The following is a 12,871-nucleotide window of genomic DNA, read 5'->3' as shown; positions in this document are numbered from 1 at the left end:
CCTTTTAAAGATTAATTCTATTGCATATGTTTAAGGTTTACAGCATAATGTTTAAGGACACACATCGATAGTAAAAATGTTACTATAGTGAAGCAAATCAACATATCCATCATCTCACATAGTTACCCTTTGTTTGTTTCTGTGCCAAGAGCAGCTAATGTCTATTCATTTAACATGGGGATTCACATACATTTTAAATAACAAAACACAGACAGATATTCTATCATATTCTCAGGTGAAATAAGGTAACTGAATGGTAACTTAGCTGACACATGACTGCAGGTCAGGAGAAATATGCAGAGGCCTTAGAAAAGTAATCATCTAAAGTTGATGTGCTCTAATCCCTCATCTCCCAAGATGAGGAAAGTCAGATCCACAGTGGTTGCAACATTCAGTTAACAGGGAAAAGCTTGTTAGTAGGAAAGCCAGAATCCAAACCCAGGCATGCATAACAAGGCCTAGTTCAGTGAAGAGATCGTTATCCAAAATCAAACAGAATGACCAGGGAATTCTCCTAAGGGGCTATTTCCTGCACCCATGTGCACCTGGGTTTCTCTGCCAGGCTTTGTGGTCATGTGCCCTCAGACACAGGTGTCACCTGATATCTTCTGCTTCAACATATTCAACATTTTGAGTAGGTGGACTCTCAGTTTGAGACAAGTTGTGTCAATGATCTGGTGGAGCTCCAGGAAAAACAAGCTTCTGGCCAGGCACCTGTAATCCCAGCACTTTGGGAGGCCAAGGAGGGTGGGTCTCTTGAGCTCAGGTGTTCAAGACCAGCCTGAGCAACCTGGGGAAACCCCATCTCTACCAAAACAACAAAAAAATTAGCCAGGCAGGTGGTACGTGCCTGTAGTCCCAGCTACTTGGAAGGCTGAGGCAAGAGAATTGGTTGACTCCAGGAGGCAGAGGTCGTAGTGAGCCAAGATAGAGCCACTGCCCTCCAGCCTGGGTAACAGAGTAAAACGACGTAAGGAGGGAGGGAGGGAGGGAGGAAGGAAGGAAGGAAGGAGGGGAGGGAGGGAGGGAGGGAGGAAAGGAAAAGAGAAAGAAAGAAAGAAAGAAAGAAAGAAAGAAAGAAAGAAAGAAAGAAAGAAAGAAAGAAAGAAAGAAAGAAAGAAAGAAAGAAAGAGAAAGAAAGAAAAAGAGAGAGAGAGGGAGGGAGGGAAAGAGAGGGAGGGAGGGAAAGAAAGAGAGAAAGAGCAAGCAAAAGCAAAAAAGCAAGCTTCCTCTGTAACACGCCACTCTCTGCTTCATGCTTCCACAGTTTCAAGGTTATGTTCCTAATCTGGAGATCTTGAACCCCAATAAGTCTACAAAGGACTTCAGGGGTCCACAAACCCCTAGATCATACGCACAATATCATGGGTTTATCTGGTTTTTTTTTGCTTGAGATAATTACCATGTTTATCAGATTTTTTAAAAAGAGAACTGTAATCTCCAAAAAAAAAAAAATAAGAAATCAACCAAACCGGGAGGACCCTTTGGTATGGTTAGATTGCCCAACTTCCAGCCTCTTCTCTACTCTGAAGAGCAATTTAAACTGGCTAAAGTACAGTGTCTCGTAAACAGTGGGTGCTCACCAAATAATCATAACCCTAATTTTGCTTTAAAAGACTTTCTCTGAGAACTGCTCTTCCTGTCGTTTATTTGCTGTATTATTACTTTTTCTAATCAGCTTTCTAGAATGAGCTAGTTTGGGATCACCTGGTCTCATATCCCTTTTTCTTATGCTATAATTAAACCAAATGATTTTAATGTGGCCCTGAATTTCCCCCTTTTGACTGCAACAAAATTTTATGCAGAAATCCCACAGTATCCTCCACTCTTTAATATCTAGATAAATTTATGTCTCGTTTTTTATGAAACAATTGTTATATTTGTTTGCAATGAATCAAAAAAATATAGAACATAAGCCTCAGATTTACTAATGAGAAGATCAAGACCTAGATGTTAGATAAATGGACGTGCCGATGGTCACACAGTTAGAAGGTGGCAAATCTTGTCCTATACCTAATCCTTCTCTCTCCCTCTCTCGCTCTCTTTCTCTTTCTCTCTCTTTCTCTTTTCAACATTGAGATTTGAGGCTGCATAGTTACAATTTCCTGGAGGTTACTGAAATCATCTTGAGCCAGTGACTGGATGTAATGTTACTCTCTGATGGTCAGGTTTCATTCAATCAGGAGACTTGTTAGAACCAAGTGATATAGTTCAGAAAGGCCTGACCATGGGGGCTGGGATGTCTTCCTCTATAAATAGTTGTTCCAATGCTTGGTCAGCAGGTCTGTTATGTGGCCCCCATCCTCCGGGGGTCACCAGCGTTCTGGATAGGCCCCTGTCTCATCTGATTAGTCTTATCTGGCTTGCTCTTCATCTGCCCCTTAATGATTCGCATTAAACTACCCACAACCTACAACATCCACACGCTGCATCCTTCATTTTTTCCAACCAGTTCATTCACTTTCACTGAGTGTTGTTTGGAACACGAATTGCATTAGTCACTATGTTTATTCTGCTGTGCTCTAGAGTCTCATCTTTGAGTGGTGCTGGTTCTTCAGCTGAAGCAAGAGTTGCCATAGGAACAGGACTACATGTTTTCTTCCTGTACAGGAAGTGAACCTGGGCATTGCAATGCTGTTTTCAGAGTTGGTCAAGGCTAGCTCATAATGTTTGGCTGCTTATTTAGATGGAAGAGACTTGATGAGCCAAGGGATATTATTTCTTTCTTTCTCTCTCTCTCTTTTTTTTTTTTTTTTTTTTTTTTTTTTTTGGTTCCACTAAAATTGCTCTCATTTGGCTTTACTTCCAGATTATTTTTCTTCCTCTTGCCAATAATAGTGACATTGAAACTCAAAACCAGAACTGATTTTGGCCAGAGATATCTTCACTCCTAGGATACTTTATTAAGGTTTGCAGAGCCACTCAGGATGTGATGTGACAGATATCTTCTTATAGTTGTGTCACTTAGGAGCAATGAAGTCTTTAACCACAGGCAGGGAAAAGAGTTACCCTCAAAATAGAAGCAAGAAAATCAGAAAACGATCTCCTTGCCCAAATAACTCCCTGGCAGCCATCTCATATGGCTATCAGCCACAGGGCCTGAAATTCTTCCCAGAGGGGCTTCTTCCTCTTGGTGAGTATACTGCCTCTCATCCAGCTGTGTGAACCTGGGCAATTCTCTTAACTCTGGATCTCAATATCCTCAATGATTACATGAACCCCAATGGTTCATTTCAGCTCTGAAAAGCTGTGACTGTACATCGTCTAAGAGGAATAATTTTTGAATCTACTATTCAGTCATTAACCCTTAACCAGTGAATAACTTGCCTAGATTTCTCCTCAATGTTTTAACACAAAACAAGTAAATATAGATAATGAGAGATGAAGGAAGACTCCAGGGTATGCCCAGGTGGGGCCTTATAAGGTCAATGAAAACCTGGGAAGGGAAGAAAGAGAGAGACTGAAAGGGAAGTGGATCTAGAAAAGGGAAATGGATGGACAAATGCTAAGGGCAAATTTGTACTTAAAATTTTGTCTGGAGGAATTTAGTGTCTTTTGCTATTTTTTGTGGCATTTAAAAAGAGCAGAATATCTTTAGATATACAAGCTTATATATCAATCAAGGAAGTTTTATGAAGTGCCAGAACTATCCAAGTGTTTGGGGGGGGAATTCAAGAAAAACAGCGAACCTAGTACCCACCCTCGAGGGGTGATTAGCAGTGTTGGGTGTGAACCATGCAGGCACCTGGGGCAGGTATCATAAAGGTCAATGGTTCCTCATGAGTCACTTTTGAGGCATTGCTGGAGTTCAGAGATAGATTCTATTAATGGGGAGAAGCCAACCATTTCTTTGGCAAGTACTCCACCTCTCTCTTCTCTCTCCTGCCTCTCTCCACCATTATCACTCAGACTGTGCATGCTGCAGGTTTTGGTGCTAGCCAGTCTGGCTGGATTTGGAGGACTGTGATAACTCCTACAGCTTTTTGACTGGGCTTTTGCTTCATTTGTTCAGGAGTCTTTGTGCCATGTTGCTTCACTCATAGTATGTTATTCACATATGAGTGATTTCTTTCTTGTCAGTTTTGTTCAATGAATAGAAGATACTACAATGAGCACAGAGAAATTCAGGCAGGTCAGAGAAATGACTAGAATACATTCGATTATTATTTCGTAGAATTGAATGAGATTGAATTAGGAAAAAAATCAGGAAAGTGACTGATGATCACAGAAGTCCATGAGGGTAAGGAGGCTGCTAACAGCAGCCCCAGAAACATCTTCTATATCCATGACTTCTGACTAATGGACGGTCATTCTCTCTCCCAGAAATAGATCAAAATGACTGAAAAAGCCCCAGAGCCACATGTGGAAGAGGATGACGATGATGAGCTGGACAACAAGCTCAATTACAAGCCTCCACCGCAGAAGTCCCTGAAAGAGCTGCAGGAAATGGACAAAGATGATGAGAGTCTAATTAAGTACAAGAAAACGCTGCTGGGAGATGGTCCTGTGGTAACAGGTATGTGTGTACAGAGAGCAGGGTGGGTGGAAGGTCCCTGAGAAGAAAGAAGACATTTCGGCTGCTCAGGAGCAGCAGCAAAGGGAAGAGGACCAATTGCTTCCAGGAATAAGTGAGCAAGGCACAATTTGTATATGCTGATTAAAGTTATGAACTGTGTAATTAAGTCTTCTTAAGAGATAAGATGCAAGTCAGCCGTGAGAGGCACACATAACACACAGCAGGGATTTAGAAAGAATTCCGCACTACCACTTAGAATTGTATTTCCCTCTCTCCATTTTCTCTCTTTCTTCTTTTTTCTCTTTCTCAGTCCCTATGGAACCATTCATCTCTTCCACATACACCATAGCAGAACAAGACATGGCCCGGAGATATAAATGGGCAGTGCCCAGTTAGCAGAGTACCTGGCCCATAGCCACTCAGGAAATGTTGGATGTTAATAATTAGTACAATAAAAATGCACACACCCACTACACACGTGTCTCTTCTTGGTACTTACATTCCCTTTTGATCCTGCAGATCCGAAAGCCCCCAATGTCGTTGTCACCCGGCTCACCCTGGTTTGTGCGAGTGCCCCAGGACCAATCACCATGGACCTTACTGGTATGTAGACACACCTGTACTGTTCAGACGGGGCCTAAGATATCACAAAGAAAACTTGGTCTCTGTCTCCTGTTCCAACAAAAAGAAAAAAACTGGTGAATCAGAGAGGTATATATGCTAGGGCCAGTTAACAAATCATTGCTCTTAGAGTGCCCAGTATTTACCATATTTCATGAAAAGCCCAATCTTTATCTCTATTTAATTGAAGAGAGTGCAGGCATACACATTTGATATAGTTACAGATTTTTATCTCCACATGATAGTAAACTGAGAATTGTTATTTATGCAATAAACACTGCCGATGGAAATATTCAGAAACAAATTGTGTGCTTCTGAAATTGTAAGGTTTATACAGTCTGAACATCAAAGTATTGATCTTTTATCAGCTACAAAACTTACCGGAAGGTGAGAAGCAATCCTGAATTATGCTTTCTAGCATAATTCCACTGATATAGATTGAATTGTTTTAGCTTGAAACTCTGATTCTTGTTAAATAAACAACATCCCTTACTAAAGGCGTACCAATTAAGATGTTGTTATTTTCTTTCACCTTTTTGTAACTAAGGGTCAAGGCTTTCCCTGAGACTTAGGCCTTGAGGAGAAGGAGAGAGACTGGGAAGGGGGTTATTGTGGAGGAAATGGGCATCAGAGGGGAAAGAGAGGAGAATCACGAAGCCAGGAGATTGGGGGCATCAAAGGCAAGTTTTTAGTGGGGGGAAAAAAAATAGTTACCAAATGAAAAAATTGGACTGTTGTGAGACAGACAAAGCATAAGTCTAGAACAGTAGGCTCAGCTAGCAGCAGAGTAGTTCCCCTCTCACAGGACATAGCCAGTCTTTACCTTATATGGGCTTTTTTGTCAGAGGGAGGAAATCAGAGGCTGAGAAGGCACACTTCCTGTTCAACTGAAATCATTAGAGCAGGCACACGCACGAATTCAGCTACCCCCACAGGCTCGCATCTCTCCAGGAGAGAAACTCACACTCTCTCACCAGAACTCAAGAGTCTTCCTAATATTACGAGGTGCAGCTGCCAGTTTGCAAGATAAGGTCTGAATTAGCGCTAAAGAAATCTGTTCTGTTCAGCAGGGCCTGGTGGTATTGCAAGGAAAACAACTTCTCTGTCCCCTTTCCCAGCAGAGGAAAACCAAATTTGGTTTTCTGTCACAAACAAGCTGCTATGCATGAAGAAAAGCATAGAGAGCAATTACCTCCTTAATCAGGGTACAGGAATTAGGGACAGATCCTGGTTGTATGGAATCTGAAGCTTTTATAACTTCAGTGATATTCCTTAAGAAAAATAGTATGATATTGCAAATGAAAATACAAAAGTAAACACAAAGGTGAATATTTATTTAAAGTGATAAAGTGAATAAAAACAAGTAGAATTTTAAAAACTAGAAAATGCCACAAACATTACCAGATCTATAAAAACAAATAGCTGACACTCCTAAATAATATTTTTATCATATTTTTTATTTGAGGGGTAGGGGTATATTCTTTAATAATCTCTTCATTTGACCAGTAATACAATTCTCAATGAGAGAACAAATTGACCAAAAAAAGATTTATCTTCACAACTCATTACTGGTAATGTCTTGTATATTTTTAGCATTGTCATCAAACTTGGGGGCAGGGAAACTCTAATGTTTTTCCTAACAGAGCTGTAAGATTTCAGGCATTACGTGTGTGTGTGTGCGCTTGTGTGTACATGCATGTGCAGGACTAAACTCAAATACTCTGTGAATTGAGGGCCCTATGAACCATGTTGTGCTGGTAGGCCCAACAAATTTCTCCGGGGCTTAAAAGTCATTTATTAACTTGCGTATCTGCTTTTGAGGATAAACTCTCTCTAAATCTTCCTCTACAGGAGATCTGGAAGCCCTCAAAAAAGAAACCATTGTGCTAAAGGAAGGTTCCGAATATAGAGTCAAAATTCACTTCAAAGTAAGTATCCTGCCTTGTGTGCTTTTGTAAGTTAAATCTTTTCTTTAATCAGTGACTAAATTTCTTGCATGATCATGTTGAGGTATCTTTTATTTGTTTCTCCCCCAATACCCCCAAGCCAAGTCTGGAATGTTCTCTTCCTAGCCCTGAGGGCTACCTGTTGATACCCACCCTTGCTTCATGCCTTTTCCTAGCCACGACTTCTTAAACTCTTCATTATCGCTTAAGCCAATGGGATCCCTCTGTCTGTGAACTCCAAATACATCCACGAGGCACATGCTACTTTGTGTTGTACCACCTGTGTCATTTCTCCTTTATACAACATAAGCACCTCAATCTAGGGTAAAATTGTACATCCCTGTTTCCAATATTTCACACAAAACTTTGTAAATAGCAGATAGTTCAGGAATATATATTGAAAAGTGGACAAATAAGTGAATCAACCAATAGGAAAAGAAAATGGAACAGAGAGGGCCTCAGCTCTAATTGCTCAAGGATTATAAAAATCCAGGGTGTGTGATCTTTGCTAAAGAACTGGAAATTACAATTATAGTTGTGGAACAGGTAACCAGGAAAGAGGAAACTAAATAAGAAATAAACTGACATCTAGTAAATAACCATATGTCCCAATGAGTAGCCAAAATCACAAGAAAAATAACCTTGACTTTGAAAACAAATAAGTTAGAAATGCAGTGTTTGCACTTAGTGGTTTATGTTTGCTTTGGTGGCCTCTCATTCCCACTTAGCCTCAGTTTCCAGGGCCTGGGCTCCACCAAGGAAGACTCCATCTGCTTTCTCTATTTGCACACTGGGAGCTTCTTTCCCCAAGGTACAGGATATGATTCAGAGTCCATGGATGACCCCTCCCTACCCCATACAAATATGCCTGAAAATAATTTCATCCTGGAAATATTTGCAGATACCTACTCTATAATGGACACTGAACTAGGGTTCACTTACTTGTTTCCTGTCATATTATGCATTATTGAAGCACCTGAGGGTTTGGTAAGGCATTATATCAAAATATGCCTAGAATGGGTTGCACATCAGTTTCATTTTTAATCATTGATACTGTTGCATTAGTTTGTCTATTTGGTAAATCGGTTTTTCTCAAATGAAATGTGACAGGTAAATTTTGATGTGAATAAGATGAGACGGAAAACTCTGGAACAGGGCATTCTCTTCTGGGTGGGAAGGCAGAGGAGGAATGTGGTATGTGGGTCTGTGTGGTGGTCAGGTTTACACATTAGGATGATGCAGGAGTAGGCCACAGAAAGGGGCTTTTGTGTACTCTCTAATTCAGAGGTTTGATGGCTCTCTGAGTAACCTACATAAATTTGAACCATCCTGTGTCTTCTCCCAGCATGGTGCTACAATTAGAAGAAATGCCAGGTTAAAGGTGAAAATGCTTGAAAAACAACTTAAATCTTCATTGAAGTCTCCTGAAAAATGTCCAAGAAAGTTTGCATTTATAACGCTAGTAACACCTACTAAAGTCCTCTTTCACGATCTCTGTTAGTTGTACTCAATGTTCTTTTTCTCCTCCCAAACTTCTTAGCACTTTCTAAAAACCTGGCCTAGGGTTGTTCTTTTAGGTTCCACTTTGATTCACAACACCAAGGCTGCTTCTCCCTGGAGTGGGAGACACAATAGGGATGGAGATGTGGCCAGAAGAAGAGGATTCTATGAATATTCACAGTTTTATTTCACCCACCCCAAATGCATTTATATTAAGTGGACCCACTGTAGAGCGCTGGTGAGATGGTAGGCTCTTTTTCTTGAAGTCCTTATTGCTACACCAATATAATTCTTCTTCTTAGGTCTTTCTCCCACTAGGTGAAAGAGATAAGCTGGGGACATCTAGAAAGATGCATTTATTTTCCCTATTCCTATGAGCTATATTTGAGACTCAGAGTAATTAGAAAGTCTGGGCTTTATTTTATCACAGTCTCTTTGATGATGCTAATTTTTTTTTTTCTGACAGCTCTTCATACATTTATATTACAGATTTACCCTGTGACAGTCAAGAATCTAAGCTGGCAGTATTCACTGCTCTGCCACCTCCCTGCCAACAAAACAAAAGATAGCACTGGTTGATTGGTTTAACTATTGTGTCCAACACAAAAGGCCAGCTATAATTATTGTTGAAGAAAAATTATTTGAAGATGCTTTAATTCTTCACGTTGGTGAACAGATAACCAAGCCCTTCGGCTAATGATGCAATGTCCACTTTAATTTGTTTGTATAGACATAACCACTGTGTAAAATTAACAGACAACCCAGGTTAGTCCCAGGTAAAATGAATCATGGAAAAACAAAGTTCTTCGGCTGTCTACATTTTCATTCTGCGTTACTGAATTTTCTTTGAAAGGCTTGGGAAAATAGCAAGATCTCAGACAACGTCTGAAAATGACAGACATCCAAAATATTTGCCAGATACAAGTGAATTTCACCCACTATTTCAGTTATATTGCAGGCACAGCCATCTTCTAGACATGAGTTTTCCATTACAGCTTTCCTCCTTGTTATTTGTTTTTTATATGGTAGGTGGATCATCTCTGAGGTTGTAGTTTTTAGATATTTACATAATGTGCTCTACTGGTATCTTCATAACTTTTACTAGGACAAGGATGGTCTCCTGGTCACTAGTATTGGAGAGGGAAAGCTCAAGGCCATTCTTGGGACCATTGAGAAAGGAGAAATACAATGAAGAATGTTGAGACAATATGAACCACTCCTCTCTCCCGAAATGGTAAAAGTCAAAATGTTCGAAAATTAAACCAGTTTGGCAATGTTGCGTTTTATGATTTCCCCTCTCTAATCTTTGCTTCACAGCCATGCTAAATAATTATAGAAACGCCTATTCTGAACAAAATCTTTAGTTTTTTCATTTTCAGAGAAGATTTAGCTAGGCAGGATCAGCATGAAGGATGAGAAAAAATGAAAGACCCTCTTAATCTGAACAGCTTGGTTCCTTCCCATCTGCAGGTGAACAGGGATATTGTGTCAGGCCTGAAATATGTTCAGCACACCTACCGCACTGGAGTGAAAGGTAAGGGAACCCACATTTCCACACTGTCCCAAACTGCTTCTCATTGGTACTTTAACTTCTGGTTATTAGCAATTTTTAGCTATAGATTCAGATGAGAATATGATTAAAGCTGTGGATGCTGGCCCTAGGAAAAGGCACAAATACACCTCTGCTCTAGACATTGACAAGTCCAGGGCTCAGGGGACCTCATTTAGACTGCATCAGCTGCTGACCTTCAGCAATCAGCTTTTTGGATTCAACATTATCACTCATAAAGAAGAAGAGTCACCAAGATAGGTTTGAAGGAAATAAAGTATATAAAAATACTCTACAAAGTAAGAAGAAAAAAAAAAACAAAAACAGTTCACAGGTACAAAGACCAAGTGTCAGAGAAACCCAAGAAAGAAAAAACTTGCCCGGTGGTGTGTGTATTTGGAGTGGGAGTAGGTGGGGTGGCATTGGAGGGAAGGGGCAGGCAATGCTCAGTTTTCTAACAAAGAAATAGAAAAAAAAAAAATACTTTCTAGGATTGAAAAAGCCTGTCTAATTAAAATAACATGACAATATTACTTAATCTGCAATTCTTCTTGACATGCCTTGGGAACCTGCCTTCAATTTTCTTTCATTAATATGGGCAGAGAGAAATGAGAGGCGGGAAGGTGATGGAGGCACTTTACAGTTCCTTTCTACCTGAGGGTCTGTCCTCTCCAGAGGTGAGAAACAGCAAAGCATGTCTCAGTTTCCACCAAATTAATAAGCAAGATAGGGGAGAAATTATCTGATAAATTTGTATGACATAGAGGACCAGTCAATTTCTCAAATCCCAGAGAAGACCATTGACCTGAAAGATATTGATTGGCCTTTCCAATACCTAGTCTCATGAAAAAAAAAAGTTTAATTTCCTATTTTCCTTTGGGCACAAATCCCATATGGCCTCATTTCAACAAAAGGACAGTGACATGTCTGCAGCTGTGTTTTCAAACTTATTAACAACACTTAGCCAACTATATGCCACCTATCTGCCTATGTATGCTTTTCAATGCCCAACTATTCTTAATATATATTCCAGTTCACCTGCAAATCAACTTGATTGGCTATTTTCGCCATTTGTCCTAGTTCTTCACTTTTTTTTTTTTAACCAACTTACTGCTGTTCTGGTTCCATCCAATTATTCTATCCATGAATTCTGATCACCATCTGTTACTTTACCTCCCCCAACTGATATGTTCATAGAATGATAGTTTGTAGATAGAAGATCCTCAAAGTCCATCATACACACAAAGAAATGGAGGCTCAAAAATGACTTAGGCCATTGCAGGACTGAGATCAGAACTGCGGTCTCAATTTGTCTGAGTTGTTTAAATGGTGTAGTCTGCTATATCTCCATTAAAAAAACAAAAACAAAAAACAGGCTTAATCCCCATTGATTTAGGGCACTGGTTCCCCAACTTTACTTCAGAATCAACTGTGTAGTTTTTTAAAAACACTGAGCCTTGGGACCCACAGAAGGTTACTGAACCATAGCCTTTGGAAGTAGGACAAAGGAAACTATTATTAAAAGGCACGCCAACTTAAACAATGTTTAAAGAATCATTTTTTTTAAAAGATGCCTCAGGGCCAGGTGCGGTGGCTCACACCTGTAATCCCAGAACTTTGGGAAGCCAAGGCAGGCAGATCACCTGAGGTTGGGAGTTCGAGACCAGCCTGACCAACATGGAGAAACTCCATCCCTACTGGAAATACAAAATTACTCAAGCATGGCGGTGCATGTCTGTAATGCCAGCTACTCGGGAGGTTGAGGCAGGAGAATCACTTGAACCCGGGAGGCGGAGGTTGCGGTGAGCCGAGATTGTGCCTCTGCACTCCAGCCTAGACAACAGGAGCAAAACTCCGTCTTAAAAAAATAATAATAAAAAAATTTAAAAAAGAGATGCCTCAGGTAAATCTCATGTTTATTTAGGCTTGGAAACTATTGCTCTTGGCTTGAATCATTGTAGGCTGTACTCCAGATTCTCCAGTTTGCAGTGTGTGTTTTTCCTCTGTCAGGCTCTTACCCTAATGAACTCTTCTTTCTTCCTAGTGGATAAAGCAACATTTATGGTTGGCAGCTATGGGCCTCGGCCCGAAGAGTATGAGTTCCTCACTCCAGTTGAGGAGGCTCCCAAGGGCATGCTGGCCCGAGGCACGTACCACAACAAGTCCTTCTTCACCGACGATGACAAGCACGACCACCTCAGCTGGGAGTGGAACCTGTCGATTAAGAAGGAGTGGACAGAATGAATGCATCCACCCATCCCTTTCCCTACCCTTGCCATCTGGAAGAATTCTCTCAGGCATGTTCAGCACCCTGTCCCTCCTCCCTGTCCACAGCTGGGTCCCACTTCAATACTGCCCACATATCCTTATTGATGCATCTTTTCCCACGCTGTCTCTCAATGTGGTCTCTAGCACAAGAGGCATAAAACCGGGCTTTCACCCTGCCTCCTCCCTCCGATCCTCCGTCAGGGCCAGATCTTCCACATCTCCATCTCAATACACAACCATTTAATATTGCCCTCTCTTACCCCATTCGAGCAACTAGAGGCCAGGAAATGGGCAAACTATCACTAACAGGTCTTTGACTCAGGTTCCAGTAGTTCATTCTAATGCCTAGATTCTTTTGCGGTTGTTGCTGGCCCAATGAGTCCCTAGTCACATCCCCTGCCAGATGGAGTTCTTCTTTTGTGAGAGACACTGTAAACAACACAAGAGAATAAGAATAAAACAATAACTGCA

The 12,871-nt window shown here is 40.8% G+C and overlaps 1 protein-coding gene across 1 annotated transcript in view; it reads left to right on the top strand.

The window, feature by feature from the left end:
* Positions 1–12,871, top strand: part of ARHGDIB (Rho GDP dissociation inhibitor beta) — a 19,475-nt gene extending 6,604 nt beyond the window's left edge. The window contains exons 2-6 of the mRNA XM_015151201.3: positions 4,324–4,516; positions 5,036–5,119; positions 6,989–7,065; positions 10,054–10,117; positions 12,177–12,871. Of these exons, the coding sequence (XP_015006687.1) occupies positions 4,336–4,516; positions 5,036–5,119; positions 6,989–7,065; positions 10,054–10,117; positions 12,177–12,376 (606 nt within the window). The 5' untranslated portion in view covers positions 4,324–4,335 and the 3' untranslated portion in view covers positions 12,377–12,871. The remainder of the gene's footprint in view (positions 1–4,323; positions 4,517–5,035; positions 5,120–6,988; positions 7,066–10,053; positions 10,118–12,176) is intronic.

The sequence above is a fragment of the Macaca mulatta genome, chromosome 11 (assembly GCF_049350105.2).
Source record: "Macaca mulatta isolate MMU2019108-1 chromosome 11, T2T-MMU8v2.0, whole genome shotgun sequence".
Classification (NCBI taxonomy): domain Eukaryota; kingdom Metazoa; phylum Chordata; class Mammalia; order Primates; family Cercopithecidae; genus Macaca; species Macaca mulatta.
Note: the sequence above shows the minus strand (reverse complement) of the source record. Positions and strands in the feature narration are given on the sequence as shown.